Source organism: Saccostrea cucullata, unplaced genomic scaffold (assembly GCF_032062105.1).
Source record: "Saccostrea cucullata isolate Sc308-1 unplaced genomic scaffold, CSIRO_AGI_Scuc_v1 ctg319, whole genome shotgun sequence".
In the NCBI taxonomy this organism is placed as follows: Eukaryota; Metazoa; Mollusca; class Bivalvia; order Ostreida; family Ostreidae; genus Saccostrea; species Saccostrea cuccullata.
The window spans coordinates 1,049,257-1,072,142 of NW_026920610.1; the positions used below are offsets into that span (position 1 = coordinate 1,049,257).

Sequence of the window (22,886 nt, forward strand, 5' to 3'; positions counted from 1 at the left end):
GAGATAGAACCGAATTCATTATGCAGGTAAACAGCGGCTATTTTACAATTTTCTAAATCTGTTTTTAAAATATGCCTAATAACAATGCTGCATACATAAAGTGGAAAACGTGTCCATTGCTTTGGTTTTTGGTTACAGGTAGATATGTTACGTAAATGACCTGGAGCATGTAAATCAAAACAATGTCTACTGTAAATATGGGTCAGTTCAGGTAAGAAAGTTCTACTTATTATAACTGATAAGAAGAGAAAGAAAAAATACTTTTAAAAAAAAGTATCTCTGAATCAATTCTTGCATTAATGCTTATTCTATTATTTTTACGATAAACTCTTCACGGTTGTATTGACTTGTATTTTTAAAATGAGGTCAGTCTGGAATAGTCAGAACTACGATGGCCGATAGCGGCCCTAAAGAGTGTACATGAAACTTTTCTTGACACTTTACACAAAAGTTTTTGTAGACTGTACATGGAATTTTGCAATGAGGCTGTACACTTTGCACACTTTTTGTTTCAAGTGTAACTTGTCATTGGGTTTCGTTGAAAATGCTGTACTCGTTACACACATAACATTAGTGTAAATTGACGGCCGCTATCGGCCATCGTACTGAACAGACCAATTGCAGACAATCATCTATTTTTGACCTTTAAAGCTGACATGAATTCTTAAAAACGCAACTTTTTCATCTATGTACGACTTGTTTCATACCTATTCCGCCATATTTCTTTCAGATACCTTGTCTTAATACCCGAATGCCCTCGTTACACTTGAATGATTTTTTGGCTTGGCTATCGACTTGTGCACATCTCCGATGGTAAAACATTTGAAAACACGTGGGTTGATCAAGACATTTCAAAACCACACAACATAATAATCATATTTCTGAATAATTATAGATTTGAATCAAATGTAATAAAAAAAGAAAGAAAATGTAAGTTTGAAAGAAAGATTTAGTTGCACGGGTACGCATTTTTACACTGCGCCAATTTATGCAGAACAAACATGAAATAAAAAGCACTAAAACCCGTAAGCACACTTTGAAATTATTATCATTTGAATGGAACAAAACAATCAGCGTCTTTGATTTGCAGGTTTTATGCAGACTTTGATGCATGTCGAGAAAACGCGTCGAACGCTGTAAACGTACCCATACCTGGTAATAAAGTCACTGTATCGGTTCGAAGATGTGCACAAGTCAAGTGAAATACACCCTGAATTCCATTTATTGAAATATGCATCACAAAAAAGAAATAAACTCCATAAAAACTCAATAAACACACTGTATCTACTCCGTACAGTCTAGCGCGTCGATACACTTTACAATGTAGTCCGTGCTGATCAGATTTTGGTCAGGGAAAATATCACAAGTGGAAAAGAGTGGAATTTGCGCGGCTGAAATTGGGGGGGGGGGGGGGGGGGGGGGCTAAAGTATAATTATAACGGCTTCATAAGGTATAACTGAAAATTGTCTATCTAGTTCTAATAAACATCGCAAAATTCATTTGTCAATTACAACTGATTATTTTAGTACTAATCTCAAATCTAAACCAAGTAATTTGATATACGGTAAATATTTAGTTCAAGACTTAATAACATTTAACCAGAATACAAAAGTTTATGTGTGCATCTGTACGTTCTTTAACACACGCGCGGAAAAAACATCCCCCTTTTAGACTGATATTGAGGCATTTGTATTTTAAGGGCGGGGGGCAGAAATAATTGACATGGCCGTTACCTAAATATTCTTGGAAGACAGACATTTCTGCCAATTCCATGTTTGAAGATTTTTTATTGTCTCACTCCGACCACAAAGTATGAACATTTTTGCGGAATGTGGTTGATTTATAATTATTACAGGAAGTCTTTCGAGATTTCATTATCCCTGTCTGACAGTCTAGTTTTTTTTAAAAATAAAAATAATTTCTGTTGCAATATTTGGGAGATACTTTTAAAAACCTTGGTAGGGAAACTTGAAACCTGGTGGAATACAGATAATTTTTGATTACTCTTTTACTCATTGAACTCTCTCTCTCTCTCTCCTCCTGTAACCATCTGTAAGCGCAGTAATAGATATAAAATCATATGTATTTTGTACTGTACCATTTATTAGATCTTGGGACAGATCAAAGATTTTTTTTTTTTGTCAGGCGGGGATGTCGAAACTTGTTCAAAAATTGAAATAATAATTTTACTTTTGACAAGAAAATAAACCTAAACGCCGAAATTGAAAGGAAAATACATGTAAACGTGAAGTCTACATCATAGGAATGGGAACATTGGGAACTTTCTCAAATACATGTACCTTCTCAGGTAAGGAATCTGGATAAAAATTATTTAGACAAGAGGTATAAAAAAGCTAATTTTTGGTAGGATGTGGAACTCTCATCGGCAGTTTGCTTTCCCTTCCTATATGCTTCGACTATTAATAATTTATATCCAACCAGATATTTCCTGACATGCAAACCCCCCCCCCCCCCGTAACCACGCCCAAACTTCAAAACCTATTTCGGGGGGGGGGGGGGGGTAGCCGATGACTTCTAATGCTTCAAACCTTAGCCTTTTCATACCAATTTAACACAAATTCGCGTTTACCAGGGAGTCTGCGTTTTCCGAGGGGGTTCCTACGTAACTTTTTTTCTTGCTATAGTAAATAAATTTAATAACCTTGCAAATCCCAGGGGAGGGGGGGGGGGCTAAAGTATAATTATAACGGCTTCATAAGGTATAACTGAAAATTGTCTATCTAGTTCTAATAAACATCGCAAAATTCATTTGTCAATTACAACTGATTATTTTAGTACTAATCTCAAATCTAAACCAAGTAATTTGATATACGGTAAATATTTAGTTCAAGACTTAATAACATTTAACCAGAATACAAAAGTTTATGTGTGCATCTGTACGTTCTTTAACACACACGCGGAAAAAACATCCCCCTTTTAGACTGATATTGAGGCATTTGTATTTTAAGGGCGGGGGGCAGAAATAATTGACATGGCCGTTACCTAAATATTCTTGGAAGACAGACATTTCTGCCAATTCCATGTTTGAAGATTTTTTATTGTCTCACTCCGACCACAAAGTATGAACATTTTTGCGGAATGTGGTTGATTTATAATTATTACAGGAAGTCTTTCGAGATTTCATTATCCCTGTCTGACAGTCTAGTTTTTTTTAAAAATAAAAATAATTTCTGTTGCAATATTTGGGAGATACTTTTAAAAACCTTGGTAGGGAAACTTGAAACCTGGTGGAATACAGATAATTTTTGATTACTCTTTTACTCATTGAACTCTCTCTCTCTCTCTCCTCCTGTAACCATCTGTAAGCGCAGTAATAGATATAAAATCATATGTATTTTGTACTGTACCATTTATTAGATCTTGGGACAGATCAAAGATTTTTTTTTTTGTCAGGCGGGGATGTCGAAACTTGTTCAAAAATTGAAATAATAATTTTACTTTTGACAAGAAAATAAACCTAAACGCCGAAATTGAAAGGAAAATACATGTAAACGTGAAGTCTACATCATAGGAATGGGAACATTGGGAACTTTCTCAAATACATGTACCTTCTCAGGTAAGGAATCTGGATAAAAATTATTTAGACAAGAGGTATAAAAAAGCTAATTTTTGGTAGGATGTGGAACTCTCATCGGCAGTTTGCTTTCCCTTCCTATATGCTTCGACTATTAATAATTTATATCCAACCAGATATTTCCTGACATGCAAACCCCCCCCCCCGTAACCTCGCCCAAACTTCAAAACCTATTTCGGGGGGGGGGGGGGGGGGGGGGGGGGGGTAGCCGATGACTTCTAATGCTTCAAACCTTAGCCTTTTCATACCAATTTAACACAAATTCGCGTTTACCAGGGAGTCTGCGTTTTCCGAGGGGGTTCCTACGTAACTTTTTTTCTTGCTTTAGTAAATAAATTTAATAACCTTGCAAATCCCAGGGGAGGGGGGGGGCATGGCACTCATGCATAGAATCACAACACAGCCACTTCAATTTATATTTATGGGGGACCTCCAAAATCAGTTGACAAGCAAAAAAAAACAAACAAACAAAAAAAAACAACAACAAAACAAAACAAACACAAAAAAAACAAAAAAACTAAGCACCACACTCTATACAATCCTTTTTGGTAGGGGATAAAGGAGGCTTCCTGTAACTTTTCTGTTCAGTACATTACTTTTGAATGCCTGAATCTGCGTATTTTCCTGCAAACAAAAAAATGTGGAGGGAGCTTCCAAATCAAAATTTTAATTTATTTAAAACTGCAGCAAAGATTATCCTCATAAAAAGTGAGCCCCCCCCCCCCCCCTCTTCATCTGCATACTACGGGAACATTTTAAACCTTTATCTTTACCGAAAAGAAATATTTCATGCATACTTCTTAAAGTTAGTTACTTCTGAAAATGGTCCAAAAATGGTGAAAAAGTTCGCTTGAATCTTCCTTGCATGTTACTTGTGGGTAGTCGAAGTCCTTAGATAGGGTTACCAAGACAAGATAGAATTTGTCCCCATTGTAATTTCAAAGAACTCAGAGGTAAGTTTCATTACATACTAAAGTGCAGCTCGCTACTTTCAGAAAGAATGCTATGCTTAACAGAAAAAAAGCATAAAATTTCAGAATATGATTAATTTTAAACACATTACGAATAACAATAAACACTGTTTCCTGAGAAAATTGTGCTCGTTTATAAAGAAAAAAAAATAAAATATGCCCCATATTAAATTACCATACTTCACATTTATAGCAACGTACAATTTTTTGGTTTCGTTTCTTATTCACGCATGCTTTATAGATCTACTGTTATGTATAAAATCACCTATATATTTTGTGATTTTTAAGCGGTTAGCTAGCTAACCGCTTTATGGCATGGGCCTCCAAAAACCGGAAACTTCCATAAGGCGCTACCTATCGACATCGCTTTATGGCACGTAACCTTATCCTTCTGCAACCAAAACCGGAAACTTTCCCCCTGGTGAGAGATTGACAATAAGCTGTGTATGAAGAGTGGCTATTATAACGATTATATCGAATTCTTATTATTATTTACCAAAGCATTGACAATACTGAGAACACTAACTTCAAAGAACTGAGAATTTGGTCCTTATTACATGTACATCGTGCGATCGCGATTTATTGCAACTGTTAGTTTATTTTTGAAAGTTGAACGATACGGTTAATTATACAGCAGGTTGAAGGTTATTACAGACTGCAAAAACATCAGCAAATCTCTCGATCGAGTTTGATTTTCCTTGCCAAAGTATTAAGAAACACCATTTATTAAGTTAAGTAATATACCTGAAAAACGCTTTTATAAAAACACCGAATACATCTGTACGTTTTACACTTTTTGTAACGTTTTTATAGAAACAATAGGATTACCTCCACAATGAAACGTTTGTTTTCTTCTCTTTTCTTCTATTTCTAATAAACAGATTATAAAAGCTCTGCTCCCAGGGGTAAATTTTCTACTCCGTCTTTGATAATTTATGACAAACGATCATAAGGGATCACTTACTTTTAGTTTTGAAAAAAAATAATGGGGCACTTAAAGTAGTAAAATTAATTTTGAAAAAAAAAAAATGGATAAATATATATTAATTTTAATCGGCATTGTGATTCTCTTAAAAAAATCAACCGATATTATTATTCACAGAAGAATAAGGTATGAAAAATCTTGGCAATTAGCAAAAATTTAAAATATATACTTAATGCTTATTTATAAGTTTTGAAAATTTGATCAATTCCTAAGGAACGTATTATTAGCTGAGAAAATATTTTTTAAATTTGAATTTGTCCAATTTGTCGATTATTATTTTGAGCGTTTAAGAAGAATTAAATTAAAATGCAGGTGTTTAGAGGCACATTGATAGAAAAGAAATCAGTGTATATTGTTTAACCGATATATTGAAGAAAGTGACACTGATAACTTCTTAAGTTACTCTGACTTTTAGTGTACATTTGAATTTTTAAATACTAGTATTGATTGATTAGACAACTTTCCTTTTCACATGTTTTATTTGAGAACAATATTGCATTAAGAGTATATGGCAAATACACATTATATGTCCTTATCTAGACATATTGTGCAAGACTTCTTTTAAATGATTCTCATATTCGAACAATTACTTGTTTGAAAAGTCAATAAAGTACATTTCATAAAGCTTGATAATCTTGTTTACTCACCAGTCTTTCCGTAGAAGTAGTAGTTCATAATATTACTAAACGGAAGTATTCAGTATCTGTATCAAAATACAGAATGATCAATGATCGATTTAAGAAGAAAAGCTGACTCCTGAAAGTTCAAGAGTTGGGATCCGTTGTCTTGAAGAAGTAATCATCCCTCGTTGACAGGTTACACCCGCAGTGAGTCTACACATCTGGAGCTCTCTGATATCAATTCATTTACAAAGTCTCTGCTCAGCCATCCTTTTTTCTCTGACTAGCCAGCTGTAGATCTACACTACTCCAAATCCATTAATCTAAAGAATTTAACTTGTCATTTTTTTAGTTGTTTGCTATAGTAGGCTTTACAATTACCTAATTTCAGATTCAATAGAGCATGAAAGACAATTAAATTTTCAACATCAACATAATTGTTTTCATCCAGAGAACGATTGGATGCCACCAAGAGAGAACTTTTAAAAATGCACTTCCTGTCTTTCAAACTGAAGAAATCTCATGTTTAAATTTTGAAACATGCATTTCAATCTAATTAAAATCTATTTAAATGTTCCAAATCCGCTACCGCTTCTCAAACATCTAATATCCCATTCGGGGTCACATCAGAGCGACCTTTCGATTATGAATACATGTACTAGTAAACACAAACACTTTGGCCATGTAGATTCAAGCCCCGGTAAACAATTCTCAAATTATACTGAAAGGAAAAAGAAACGCAGGGTAGCATAATTTTCGATAAAAATTTGACCACATGACCGAAAATTACGAAAATTTGTCAGAAGGGAAATTTTGTTACTGTGCATCAAAATCAGTATTCAGAATTACTCAACCATAAAATTTATGGCGTCACATAGGGAAAACGCTAAAAAGCCCAAAACACGTGCAACTTGATAACGACGAGTTTGTCAACAAATCTTGTTGCATTATTTGATGCATATGAGGTATGCACATCGTTTTTCAATATTAAGAAACATTATGAATTTATTGCAATCTTAGCACAGTTTACGGAAGTTCAATGGGGTCTTGTTTTCGAATTGCCTAATTAATGAAAAAGGCAACAACGGTTTACTAAGCAGTCTCTTGTAAATTTTCCCCCATAAAACTTTTTACCCGTTGTCAGAGAGGGTCTGGAGTGGTTTTCAATCAACCGTGACGATGACGATAACGCGAAACAGAGCCATGTTACGAGCGGGTTATTCGTCCTGCCATCTCTTAAATCGCCACCTTACTACCACAAAAACAGCCATTTATAGAGTAGATGATTATAATCATTACATTCATACGAAATTTGAAAGAAAACAATTCCACAATTTGGTTTTTTGAGCCAGTCAACTTACGGTTGTATTCCTCTCACTGGCGCATGCGCGCGGCGTTGGACTTAATTTCTTGCGTGGTTACCCATGCTAAATATAGCCAGGGTTTGAAAGATAAACACTCAGATGAAATTCCATGCAAAGGAGAAATAAGACTCTGACAAATGCACGAATAGACATTGAAGATAATGGGAGTTTTCGATTTTCACTTTTGGGGGGTATCGTCATTTGACCTTCAATAACTCATGAATAATTAGACAAATTCATATGAGAATTTGGTTATATCTTTTTGAAAGATGATTTTAAAAGGTAGATAGGAAAACTAAAAAGTATTTTAAGAAAAACAAATTTAATTCACCTCAAAAGTTTACCCTGCGTTTGTTTTTCCTTTCAGTATAATTCCACGGCTACATATCATCGTTATTGATACTGTCTTACGTTGAATTAAAGTAATTTTGGAATAAATTTCATGTATAGTCTGCAGTCTGGCACCTGAACGTGAATAATGCAAACGAAAGAGCACAAAATGTACAAGATACCCCACACGTCATACATAACACAGCTTTTGCAATGCATATTTTGTTTACTACAAACTCCTCGGGTGTTTTGGTTCGGTGGTGACAACAAGAAACCCATCTGAACTATAAGCCAAGATTTCGGAGGAACCATTTTCTTTGGCTAATCGAAGATTCACTCTTACATGACCCAAATAGGATGTTGTTTGATGTTTGAGAAGCAGTAGCGGATTCGGAACATCTAATTTTAATTAGATTGCATCCATCTGTGACATCAGTTTGGAATGTTATTGGTTTTACTATTAAGTAAAGTATTACAAAAACAGAATGTCTGGGGTTTTTTTTGTTGTTCTCTGATGACATTGGACAAAGATATGCATACTTAAATATCATCATTTCATGCACTTTTTTCGGTACATATTAGATGAAAGCATGCTAACCGCTTTTCAGTACTTTCAGTACTTTGATTGTATACTGTTGTAAAATGGTGAAGAGATTCAAGTAGTTGATTGAAAAATGATTGAAGGTACGCGGAGGAAAGCAAATCCGCGAAAATCTACAGATCTAGAGAACTGAAAGGACAGAGATTTTTTTAATTTCTTCAAATTATTCGTATTATTAGACGTATAACTATCTATATATTACAGAAAAAAACTCTCTCTCTCTCTCTCTCTCTCTCTCTCTCTCTCTCTCTCTCTCTCTCTCTCTCTCTCTCTCTCTCTCTCTCTGTATGTGTGTACAAAAATAAAGGCCGGGGGTTCCAATCCCTGGAACCCCACTCCACCTCTGGATCCGCCAATGAATTCTATTTTGATTATTCATGTACCATAGAATCATACTCGTTTATTGTGTATAAAATTATGAAAATAAGTTTAAATCAAGTTATATAAGGTCTTTATTTAAAAAAAAAATAAATAAATAAAGCCAATACACATTATTTATAATGAAAATATTTGATTGTAAAAAGATCCGATCTTTTTCAGAGAGCGTTATGCATTTTTTTTTACCCCCCCCCCCCCCCCTTTAACGGGAGAATCTCGTCAAAGGATGAATGATTCGTAATGTTGCATGCTATAAAATAAATTTAATGTAATTAAGCCATGTCTAAAAATTTTGTTTACATTTACATATACAGACAAGAGTAATATTTATTTTTAAAAAAAAATGCACTTTTTCAGTCAACCAAAATACCAGTAAGCTTTCCACCTTTGAAATTTCCCCTGACCAATAGACTATCGTCGTGGACCACGTGTGTCCAAGTGCTATGTGGTGACAATTTTTTACTGTTCAGTTAGCAATGGATTACATGAATTCTGAGATGCATATTTCAATAAAAGTAAAATAGGATATTTCTTTCGACATGTGCACATCCCTGTAACGATAGCAGTATTCAGGTAAATATCTTTATCATTGCGTTAGATGCGTATTCTCGACCTGCATGCGTGCATATCCAAACGGCTTTTGCTGTTTTCCGTGTTATTTTTTTCTAAATTGCAGCAAATGCATTCAAAAATAATTTACTTCTCAGTATAGTTCTAGTTTTTGTTAACTTTTAAAACATGTATTTGGTCAGTTTATGGATTTATGACAACTATGCTATCGGAGATGTGTACATGTCGACAGCCAGGCTAGAAAATCACTCAAGTGAAACAAATGCACCAGGCTTTATATAACAGGTACAGGTGGCCAAAAATTTTCAAGTAAATATGGCGGAATCGAAGAAATATGGCGGACAAAGGCGTACAGGAATGTAGTAAGTCGTACAAAGATGAAAAATGATGCCTTTTTAAGAGTTCATGTCAGCTTTAAGGCCGGTATACACGATGAGATTTGTAGTATAATACAAGTATTATAATACTTTTGTATTATAATACTTTCTTGTACACACGCTAATACATATCTCATAAGATTGTAAATAAACTATTATTCCCACGTGTTTTCTCCTGCCATATTTCTCTCTCTGTCAAAATAATAAAAACTATAATAATAAGCTCTGCTTCTAGCATCTTTTTTTGTGGTAGGTACAGCTTGACATATTCCACAAGTCCTCTACCCCTTCCCATAAAACCACGAGTTTTTCGATATCTTGACTCGAAAAGTCGGCCATTATTATTTACCATGTGCTTTACTTAGTAATGATATAAATAGGAAGACCCCCAATGTGAGTACATTTGATTGGTTGAAAGTGAAAGGTGAGTTAAGACTTGTATTAGGAAATAGAGCATTGCTCTATTCTTAATACAGTTTTATAAGATTCGAAAAATCTTATGATACACTGTATTAAGAGTGTATACACAGTAAGATTTTGTATTATAATACAAATCTTATAATACAAATCTTACCGTGTATACCGGCCTTTATATACAAACATTTATCGAAAAGTAGGACTCGTCGTATTTGGCAAAGATCCATAAAATGCTCCAGTTTGCCAAGGATAGACAAGGAGGACAAAAGCCTATAGAATCTGAATATTTAAGGAAGATTTACATATATATCCCGGTATATACCTATTCTTTGAGGGATAATATAGAAACCTTGACAGTGCACAATGAAGTAATAGCCTGTTTCCCTGATCTATCCGGCCATAATGCTCTGCAAAAGTAGGACCTATTTGTGTAGTGTAATATTAAGGGTGTTTTGACTTCAATTGCAAAACGTCACAGCTGCTATCGCCTTTTTAGTTAGCAGAATTACTAGTATTACTGCATTCATTTCAAACATTCATTACATAAAATCTCTTGTTATTTCTTTTACTTGAAATAGCATTGATATTTCAATATCTATGACGTCTTAGCTATGTATCATATTCATTTTCATTTCTATGTTGATTCGATATATCCCTCTGAACTCAAGATAAACGATACCACACAATCTGGCATGAACGTTTCATATCTGGATATTTTCCTGAAAATGACGTTATTAATGGTAACTTGATAACACTTTCTGAGCATAAATCAAGGCGTACAGGGCGAGTATGACCGGTTGACAGGGGATCCTTACTCCTTTATGACATCTGATCATGACCGCTCTGTTGTTTTAAGAGGTTCATGTCTGCTCTGATTCGTATTGCTTTGATGGACGTCTGAGGACAATTACTCTTTGTTAATCATTATACTTCACGAATGCATAGCGTAAATAAATATTCCTATTTACAGTGGAAGCAAAATTTTTGATTTTATTTTATAATTATTTATTGCTATAAAGGGGACCCATTCAGCGATCCTTTCTGTGCCTATTACGTGCGTGTAGATATCAACATACGTCTGCCGCGCCTGAAGAAATAAGGAATGCAAAACCTTTTCAAGAGATTCCCGGACCTAGTGGAGCCTACAGTCTCCCGTTTCTTGGAACAGCTCTTCATTTTCGGCCTTTTAGTATGTATTTTTAAGGAGGAAGAAGGAGAGTGCGGTAATCGTTTTGAAGATCTTAAAATAGTAATTATAATGCTCAGGATTTCTGCTGGTTTTGCTTTTGCTAAAGATTTATGACGACGTGATTTGACTGAGCTTAAAATTCTTTGTTTGAAGCTTCAGTGACAGTCCCGGAAATGTACAAATTACTTCAGTCCTTCGCTGACAAATATGGTGATATAATGAAGTTCCGCGCTGGAAAAAAGTGGATAGTTGTGGTATCCAACCCCAAGTTTTCCCAACAGGTGCTTGGTTTTCCAGAAAAACACCCCTACCGACCACTCATTGATATCCTAGACGTCTATTACAGAAGAAACAATATGTCACCTGGACTAGCAGCACTGTTAAGTATATATAAGTTTAAGTTTGGTTTACAGGTTTCCCAATGAAAGGGATGGAGTTATTAAACGAATGGTGATTGATCTAAAAAAAATTAAGGGATACCAATCTGTGAAGAGGGCAAAAATACCATATGTTTAATATAAATTAAGGAGCATATTATAAGTATTGAATTAAATTTAACCTTTCATAGGCATTGTAAGAACGACTTCTTATTGTTGGTAAATGAGAGATTGCATATTTGAAGATTCAGTATGAGAGATGATCCAGCTACTATTTGCGACATTTATTTTTCGCGATTTTCAGTTGAAAACTCATCAGTGAGTACTTAATATGTCCGCGACAGAGGGTAGTTAACATTCTACTTGAAGACATAATGTACATTGTAAATAGAGAGAACGAATAAATGCGTTCATGCCTGTTGTTCAAGCTGAATGAAATACCCCGGTATGTTTCAAACTATTACACAATCGACTTTTTAAAAGTATTCGTGGCAAGAAATATTTACTAATGAAGCGAAGTTGCGAAACTCAGTGGTATTTCTTGCACAAGTACAAGTACTTTATAGGTGCATGCATCGTAAGCAACTAAAGCAAGGTATTTCTTAAAAAATAGAAAAGACACTCTTAATGTAAAAGCATTTTTAAAAAGAGATTGCTTGTTTACAGGTGCATTTATTATAAAACAGAGATTGCTTATTGATGGGTGTATTCTAAGAGAGATCCCTACATTTATAGGCAAGGCGAACAGTGGGCAAAGCTGAGAAAACCGGCAAATGATCAAATGTTGCGTCCAACTGCCGTGATTTCATATTTACCAATTCTAACTCCAGTAGCAGACGATTTTATCGCCAAATACAGAGATTCTCTGGAGATAAAAGACTGTTTAAAGACTTTGATTAACTTTACAACAGAAAGTAAGTTCCTTTTACAAAGGATATAAAAATTTTATGTCTTCTATAGCTTAGTTTTTTTTTTATTATATGTACGTGATGATTTGAATAGTTTCGATTGAGGTCAGCTTGATGCTTACTAAAGATAAAAATGGAATTCTAAATGTGACCGTTGTACAGAAAGCCATGACAAGAAACATGCTTTTATTCAATAAAATATGTTCAAAACAAGCAAGAAAAATGCTTTTAAAACTTATGATATAGCCTTGGTACATGTACGTATCTTAAACCATAATAATAATCCTAAATATGAAGTCCTTCATCCGAATATCTTGACATTTCTATATGAGTGAAAAATTCTCGAATTGGGCGTCAGACAAGATATGATAGTGATTCGCAGGAGTATAACGGACATCATTTTATCTTAGTTTTGTAAACAACAAATCCACATACATGTACATGTATTTAGTTTTTCTGATTCCCTGGTGTGGTATGATATTCGACATCGAATTTGCACCGATTTATTTTAATTCCAAATATACATAGCCTTTATATTGTTGGAACTTAAGGGTTTTCGCTCTCTTCTCTCAATTCATAGATAGAAAAGCCGTACAGGTTCCAACGACGGGCTTAAAATATTTTAAATTCCGCTCTCATAACAGTAGGAAAAAATAACAATCAAGAAATCGCTTGTGCAAATGTTTCAGGTGTAGGGATGCTCTGCTTCAACAGACGTTTGGGGTGTTTAGATGGAACATCTAACCTGGATTTCGTGGAGGACTTGGGGACTTTTTTCCGCGGTATTGATGAAACAGGACAACATGTAAAACCTTACAAATACTTCAAGACTCCACGGTACAAGACATTTGCAAAAGCAGCCGACAACATGTATAAGTGAGAGAAATTTATGTATACATTATAACCTATAAATCTTCCAAGAAATGCAAAGCAACATTTTTAAGTATTATTTCTCATGTGAGAATTGTTTGACTAAAGAGAATGACTTTAAGGTAAGTCACTCGTCAGCTTTTTAGAAAAGTTCACGCAGAAGCTTTTACTTCAAAACTACTTATTAAAATTCAATCTTTATAACATATTTAAATTCAACAATGTAAATTTTTTAACATTCAATGAAATAACTGCTCAAAAATCTACAAAGAAGCAAGATTTATGAGGGACTATTTCTTTTGGTGGAAGGATATTTAGCAGAAAATTCTGCAAATCTGCACATTTACAAAATTTAATGTAATGGAAATTTAGCCTCACATACTTTTACTCGGAGAATATTTTCCGTTTTGATATTGCTAAAAAAATTTAATTAAGGTCTTAATTTATATTTTTAGACTAAGTTTTACACCTTCCCTAAACAAATTTTTCCAAAAAATGAAAATATATTAAAGAAGTAGTGATCAAATTTACAATATTTTTTGCCTGAAAATCACATATTTTGACAAATATTGCAAAATTAATATCACTGACCCAACTTTTTTCTTTCGTTATTTTAAACTACTCGATACTGGTGACTGATCAGCACTAAAGTCGTAAAAAGTTTGATATAAGAAAATTTTTTATTGCCTATTAAGTTTTTTAATACCCCCAAAAATGTTATTTTTTAGTGCAAAAAGGTCACACAATAATTTACGCGCATTAATTTGCAAGATTTGTTTAATGATAAATTTTATTCAAACTATTTTACGTAAAATAAGATTATATTAATTGCCATGCTTACATTTGATCAAATATAATAAGGGTTAAAGTAATTAACCAAGGAGATGAAATTTAAGTGCAAAAAGGTCAACTTAAATGTACCGTAGATCAGTAGGATGCACACTGACCCCCTAGTTTCTTTGCGATTTTGAGTTACACTTTATGAGTACTTATCCAAAATATACTTCTCAAAAAATCCTTGATATAACAAATTTCAGGAGTGACTTACCTTAATTATCAAGATAAATGTTAATTCTGCTGTACATGTACCTGTTTAATATTATATGAATTTTGAAGGTTTTTTTCTTTTCAGGGTTGCAAGTAAGGAAATGCAGAAAGCACTGGATGAGATGGTTAAACTACAAAAAGAAGGGAAGTTGGACTCGCTCTTGGATGAGCCTAATCTCCTGTATGCTCTTATCTACAATGCAAAAATGACTCCAGAGAAGGCCCAGAGCTTGATTCTTGACTTATTTGTTGGTGGCATTGATTCAGTGAGGCTCAGATAATTATACACAATCGTTTTTCCTTCCTCATTAAATTGTCATACTATCGTTTTAGTTTGATTTTGCTTATTTTAATTCATAGTAGATTTTTTTTTCAAAAGATAGATTTATATGAATGTATGAGATGATTATTTATCTAAAGTCAGAAATAATGCAGGTTGAACATAGTAAGAGACACTGATTTCATTGAGAAACAATCAACAATATTTCTATAAATGCAACTGAAAGACGTGAAAATCAACACATCTTTTAGGAGTAAGTACAAAACACAAGTTTATGGCATAATTTTTGTTAAGTTGACTGCCACTTTATAAGTCTGTAGTAAATAAAAAATGATTTCGATTAACAGACCTCCAATGCACTGACATTCCTGTGGCATGAACTGGCTTTACACCAAGACAAACAGGAGCGACTTTTTCAAGAAATCAGCACTGTAATAGGAAAGGATAATCTGAGCAAGGAGGCTTTGTCAGAAATGCCCTATCTGAAAGCCTGTGTCAAAGAATCTCTAAGGTAAAAAAAATCTTTCATTGTATACATGAGGATATCAAATTTGTTGAAAAATAAGCTCATATTTGGCTTTATTTTCTTCCCTTTTCAACTGTAGGAAGAATTATCCCCTTAGCATTGGATCTTTTCGAAGGGTAAATGAAGATTTTGTTATTGGAGGTTACCAAGTACCAAAAGGAGTACGTATCTATCTATAGGAAATAATTGTCTTTCAGCTTATAGATGGATTGAAACAAATATCGTTTGCAATTAGAGTTCAAAATATAAATGCCGAAAAGAGGTACATGTATTGAGATTTGTCTTTCTCTATTAGTCAGATGTACTCATTCCTCTAAGAAACATGAGTAACAGTTCGAAATATTACAAAGATCCTGATAAATTTATTCCGGAGCGATTTCTAAGGGGAGACAAATCGGTAGATGAAGAAACTAAACACAACCATCCATTTGCTTATCTACCTTTTGGGTTTGGGCCACGAGGTTGTATTGGACAAAGGTTTGCTGAAAGCGAGATGTATATCATCACAACCAAGGTATGTTTCACCAAACTCAAAGTACATCTAGGTTCCCAAAATCGAATCTTTGTTATTTGACTTAAAAAACATAAATCCATGTTTTTATTTAAATCTGGAACGAGAGCCATTAAGTCGTCATTATATTTTTCACAAATCAGGAGTTTAACCAGTGTTGGCTTTTCTTAATTTTTTAAGGTCACCTGAGTCACTCAGGTTACTTTTCACTATGGATCATGTTTGTTTTTGTCCATGGCACATTAATATTTCATTACAAATGTGTAATTTCAGCTTCTTTTGTGGAATGGCTGAACGGATTTCCACCAATTTTTGTATATACAGCATCTTTGGGCAAAAAGAAAAACATGTAATAATTCTTATCCTCCATTTTCCCTGGACTTGAGGGTTCGGGCCAAAATCTTCAAATTATTGTAATCCCTAATTAATATTTAATCTTCACTCCAAGATTTAAGCAGTCCAACTGCAGTGTATTACAATGGTTATTATAAGCAATGAAACATTCACCAAAATGATGAAATTTATTTCCGTAGGTACTCTGAAGTTCTTTTTAATCTTTGTTGGTCATGATATAGTTGTGCACTAAGGTTTTGGAATGTTCAATTAGCGAGGTTCACCAGAGGAAAATGATGAGATTTCTATGGATGGAAGGGGAGGGCTAGATCTTTATCACAAATATAAACGGTCATTGACGAAAAGAAACGTTTTATCGGAGAGCAATAAAAGGAGCATGTATTTTATACATTGAAAAAACTTCCTTTTTCTTTTTAGCTCATCCAAGCCTATCAAATTTTGCTTACTCCGGAAATGCCCAAAAAATTGGAATTTACCTACAGGATATTTGCATGTCCAACAACAAAACTTCACCTTCAACTTAAGGAACGATCGTAGTCCCAGTGACAATATAAAAGTTAATCAGAAGTTTATACTAATAACAGAAATGTATTAACTTAATACTCTTAATGAATGAGATTAAAGATTTAATACAAATTAAACTGTATAAGATAAAACGTCGCATATTAATTAGTTAAGTACTCTTAGGTTACTTTAAGGATAAAGAATGCTATTGTCGTATATCCATATTTTACCATGTGTAAGTCTTATGTGAATACGCCAGTTTCGAGATTGTAACTCTCCTGCGATAGAGGCGCAAAAAGTATCCATTTCAGCATGGAGGTGGGACAGTTTGCATATGTATACAAACGTGCATAAATAAATGAACGATGTCTGTGGCTTTTAAAATTTATTTGATGTTATAGAAAGATAAAGATGTTAATCAGTGATGCATTTTATAATTTTATCAAGCTCAGCTGTGTATATTTATAACTCTACTTTCATTTATAGGGTACTACTTGAAAACAAAATAAACGTCGTGGTCTTCATAAAATTAAAAGATTTTCTTGATTGTACAAACATTCTCTAAACAGTTAGTGGGATTTTTAAGTTATAATAAGGTAAAAAATCAATGTGTCATTTGGAGTGCCCACATGTAATGATCAGATTCATGTTTACCGTAATTATTAGAGGCCCCTATATCTCTTCCCTCGTCTGAAAAGTCTCACATCCACTGAATTTTCTTTTTTGTTCCGATTTTTTTGCTTTAAAAAATCACACCTTTACTTCCATTTGGTTGTTCTCGAATTGAACAGTGCATCCTTACAATTATATAATTACGATAAACCAGTATATCGATGATGCGATATATCCTATAATAAATAACTGTCCCACCTGTTTGTTTACACGGCAACCAAACTCCCCTCCTCAACGAAAGAGCGCACCAAGGGAGATAATCTCGAAACTTGCGTATTATTCTTCATTATACATCTGTAAATATTATTTATGTGTCAATATCTATTGTTTATTGATATCAAAGTTACAAAATGATTTTGACGTGAAGTTAAATTTATTGAATTTTAAGTCTATGGTTTTGTACTCTAATACTTATTTAGATAATTTGTTTAAAAAACTTCACAGAGGATGTTGTTTATTAGTCCCCTATTGTCCCATTGTCACTCTACACGAGCTGTTGTGGGATCCCTATCCCGACACTCTAAAAAAAGTTTTACTTGTTGTTTTTAAATTAAGATATTAGATTAAGAAAAACTAGTAATAATTAGTAATCCATTTAGTCAGAATAGCAAGTAAATGACTATCATGGTTAGTAATTGTAAACATAATTAGTAATAAGGATGAATTCATTTACTTATAAAATGATTTACTAAGAATCAATAGAATTACTTAAATTATAGGAATTGTATTACTTTAAGTTAGTAAATGAACTACTCATTTTTGTAAAATTATTACTTAATTTAGAGATAATATGCTTTCTATTTACTAAATTTTATGAATTATTACTAAGTAAATGTAGTTCTGAAATTAATTAAAATCTAGAATATTATTACTCAAAAGAATACTAAGAAAATGAAATACTTATCATATTTAATAAAATCGACATTATTTACTAGAAACACTGCAAGGTACCGACCCTCTGACATGTGAGTACTACTCACAGATTTCTTTATCAGAGTTCCCTAATTGGGCCCTCTGAATAGTTTAATAGAAGAAATCTACTTATGACGGAAACAATTATACTTTCTATTTCTTTTGCCAATTTCTTTGTAATTGTTTTATTATATATAACAATAAAACATTTGATTCTAACTTTGAAAGCCTTAAAAATTGAATAAGTTGTATCTTTTAAAGGATCATTTTAAAAATGGTTAAACATTTCAAGTACTTAATATCGCATTTTTATTAGCGTGACTTTTTTTTTCACATGAAGGTATATTTAGAAGAAAGATAACTCCTCCTCACAGACAATTAGTGCTTAGACTACCATATTTAAGTAATTACTGATCTGAATTTTCCTTGATTTAGTAAATAAATTTTTGTTTTAAGTAAATCAATTAAATACAATTCAAACTAGTGCTAATTGTAACGGGGACCGTTACAGATGTTCCCCAAACGCTCCCCAACTCCCTTTTGGTGCCATATTCCCTATAAGCTTCATTAAACAAGACAAACTCTATGCATTTGAGACTTTAACAACGTTTACCCAGAAGAGTACCAATTTCATTCAAATTTTAGAATTGCACGCGTGCGCATGTGAATGCACGTGCGTAAAGACCATATAATCTTGTCTTCACAATCTATAGATTTTAATATACTAAATATCAAAGTATTTAATCCAAAAGTATGAAAAAATACGCTAATTCAAGTGTATTTTTGATTTTACTCATTTCACGTGCACACACGTGCTCACATGAGAATGGCGACCATACTTTCTTGTAGAAGTCCTTTACATCTATCTATGTTCTAAATCCCACCCCGTTTGGTTGAAAACCAAGGGAGTTCAAAGTTTCAGCCAATCAGATTGCAGCCGCACCTACATGCACGTGTATGCATGTGCATGGTGACCATATCTTCTTGCAGAAGTCCATTATATCTATCCAAGTTCCAAATCCCATCCTGTTTGGTTTAAAACCAAGGGAGTTATAGCTATTTAAAGCATAAGCCAATCAGATTGCAGCACACGTGCATGCACACATTTTCATGATAATTGCTATATATCTTATTGTAGGATATCCTAATACATGCCTATATTTGAAATTTCAAAGGATTTCGTCAAAAAACAAGAAAGATATTGAGACTTTAGTTTCAGCCAATCAGAGCAAAGCGCACGTGCATGCGCGTGAGATCGTGCTTTTTTTTACCATGTCATCTTGTCTATGCTTCTAATATATACTTCTAATATGAGTTTTAAAGCATATCATCAATAATATAAATAGTTACTTTGGTATCAATTATATTGGAATTTCTCGTGTTGCACGTGCGAGCTCTTGCAAGCACACGTGCATGCACATGTTTTCATGATATTTCTTTTATTACGGACTGTAGATCTCCCTAATGTATGACTATGTTCAAAATTTCAAATCATTTTATCAAAAAACAAGAAAGATATTGAGACTTTAGTTTCAGCCAATCAGAGCGAAGCGTACGTGCTTGCACGTGCGATCTTGCTATTTTGACCATGTCATCTTGTGCATACTACTCATATATCCTTACATTATGAGTTTCAAAACATTTCGTCTGAAAATAGAAAAGTTACGGTTATATCCATTATATATTGGTCATTTCAAGTTTTGCACGTGCGCGCTCTTGCAAGCACGTGCGCGCAAAATGACCTTGATTCCGCAAATCTACATAACATGCCTACTTACCCTAAAAAGGTTTCCCCTTAATCGGATGTGTACTTTACAAGATCATTCGCGGACAAAATTTTCCCGAGAAGAAAAATAATAATAATAATAATAATAATAACTAGATGAAACTCGTTGCGAGCAAAGAGGCCAATTCCGGAAAGAAAACGTAAAATCGTGATGAAAATGTAAAAAAAAGATTTGAACACAAGGGGATTGAACCCAAGTCACCAGCACAAAATTCCAACGTATTAAATATTACACTTTCGGGACATCTACACTAAATCTACTTGTACATATTTACGAAGCAGTGCCTCTCTCTTAAAAGTATGAAAGGTGGGTCACTATTCAAAATTTAGCGCCAAACGCCAGGAGTTAATCTTCGCGCCTTTTCTCTGGAATGTTCTATTAAATAGGTGTGATAGCTTCAACGAAATTAGAATAAAAACGTTCTTATAGCCTTAGATTCTAGGTTTAGAAAGTATATTTAACACATTTTACAAATTCCATATTGTTTATATGCATGTAACACTAAAGCGGTGAAACTGTTTTGAATTTTTAACTTTTTTATTTCCAATTTCCTATTTATCCTAAATTGAACTATCCCGAATATTTAATCGAAAAAGGTAGTGTTTCGCCGAAAAACATGGCTCACTCTACGACGGTCAAGGAATCAGATATCATTTATGCTCAATAACTTGAAACAGGTCTTTTAAGACAAGAAGCTAAAATAAACTCCATCAAGAGATCTTTAAAAAATCGTTTTCTTATTTTTGTCTTATTTATTAGTTTAATATGACACAAGTGTGCATAGGAAAAACAGTGGTTAAGATTTAAACTTTCAATATTAATTGATATTCTTTTTTGAGAAAGTATTACTTATAAGTATGATTTAAGATCTGTTTTCCGTGGTGCATAAATGATATTAGGTATCGAATTTCATTTCCACATTTAGTCTTTTCTTCTTCTACTTTGAAAACCAGCCAAATCCAATTACAGAAGACGTTAGTTTGACACAGAACTCCAACGAAACTACGACGTGACGATCCAAGTATTCCTTTACATTTCATTGCTATACTAATATCTTTATCCTTATGTTACTTTCGTTCAAGCAAACGCTCGACTGCCTCCGTAAACCCCTATTGCGAAATGTCGGCGTTGACAGAGACAGTCGCCATTTTGGACCCGCTTCAAATTTTTGAATGCTTATATCTAGAGTTTAGATTTATCAACATTCAAACAAATTATATAGTCAGCATCATAAGGAGGACTTCTATTAATCTTCTACCACCCCTATTAGTTTGGTGTCTTAATCTCTTACTGTTAACGAGATCTAGCAATGATAAATGAAAAATACGAAAAACAAAAAAGTCATTTGCAGTCTGAAACATATCCAAAAATCATTTTTATCAATAAGAAATATTTATGGGAAAGAAAAATACTGAAAATGTGCAGTTTTTCTCTTATAACCGGAAGTTGTCGTTTTTGTTTCCGGTGGGGCTGATATATTTCGAAACTACAAATAAGATGCTATAATGTGTTGCAAAAAAAGTTTCATAAAAGAAAAGTTGAAATTTTCGATTTCTTTGATCACTTCCTGTGACGACCGGAAGTGACGGCGGACGATCTTAATCCAAATGGGCTCGCCTACTTATCATGGTCTATTACTCATATAAGTTTGGTGTCTTCATCTCTTACCGTTTCTGAGATATGACTATGACAAAATATTTCTGAAAAAACAGGAAATCGGACAAATCTGACGACCGGAAGTGATATTTGAAAAAATGAAGAAAACGCCTGAGCGTATTTTGGTTCTCTATTCATCCAAATTTCTCTTCTGAGAAATCCGATTTACAAGAAAAGGGGGAAAAAAAAATAATAATAATAATAAAAAGAAACAGTACAATCATATAAGGTCTTGTGAAAGTTTCATAAGAAACCGTAGAAATAGAAGGTTTTCGAGAAGATCGGAAGACCTTAATAAATAAGAAACAAAGAATCACTATAAGGTCACGGAAAAAATAATAAGAAACAGTAGAATCACTATACGGTCTTCCGTGAAGACGGAAGACCTTAACTAGATGAAACTCGTTGCGAGCAACGAGAGGTCTTCCGTCCGATTCCGGAAAGAAAACGTAAAATCGATTTGAAAAGTAAAAAAAAAGATTTGCACACAAGGGGGATTGAACCAAAGTCGCCACATGAAATTCCAACGCACTAAATATTACGCTATCGGGACCTCTACTCTAAATCTACTTGTATATATCAATGATACAGTGCTTCTCTCTTAAAATTATGAAAGGCGGGTCACTATTCAAATTTAGCGCCAAACGCCATGAGTTAATCTTCGCCCCTTTTCTTTGGAATGTTCTATTAAATAGGAGTGATAGCTTTAATGAAATTGAAAGAAAAGAACGTTCTTATAGCCTAAGATTCGAAGTTTAGAAAGTATGTTTAACACATTTTACAAATTCCATATTGTACATATGCATGTAACACTAAAGCGGTGAAACGGTTATGAATTTTTTTCAATTTCCTGTTTATCCTCAAAGTGAACTATCCCGAATAGTTAATCGAAAAAGGTTGAAAAGTTTCGCCGGAAAACATGGCTCGCCCTACGACTGTCAGGAATCCGATATCGTTTATGCTCAATAACTTGAATCAGGTCTTTGAGACAAGAATGCTAAAATAAACTCCATGAAGCGATCTTTAAAAAAAACGTTTTCTTATTTTTGTCTAATTTATTAGTTTAATATGACACAAGTGTGCA

General features: G+C 33.6%; 1 protein-coding gene across 1 annotated transcript; it reads left to right on the forward strand.

The window, feature by feature from the left end:
* Window position 1: 1 nt before the first annotated feature.
* LOC134253744 (probable cytochrome P450 49a1) lies at window positions 2–17,958 on the forward strand. The gene is made up of 11 exons (XM_062736326.1): window positions 2–26; window positions 139–211; window positions 11,229–11,398; window positions 11,552–11,777; window positions 12,511–12,689; window positions 13,373–13,559; window positions 14,686–14,866; window positions 15,228–15,391; window positions 15,486–15,567; window positions 15,702–15,920; window positions 16,689–17,958. The coding sequence occupies exons 2-11, from the start codon at window positions 183–185 to the stop codon at window positions 16,806–16,808; spliced, it is 1,557 nt and encodes a 518-aa protein (XP_062592310.1). The 5' UTR covers window positions 2–26; window positions 139–182; the 3' UTR covers window positions 16,809–17,958.
* The last annotated feature ends 4,928 nt before the right edge of the window (window positions 17,959–22,886 follow it).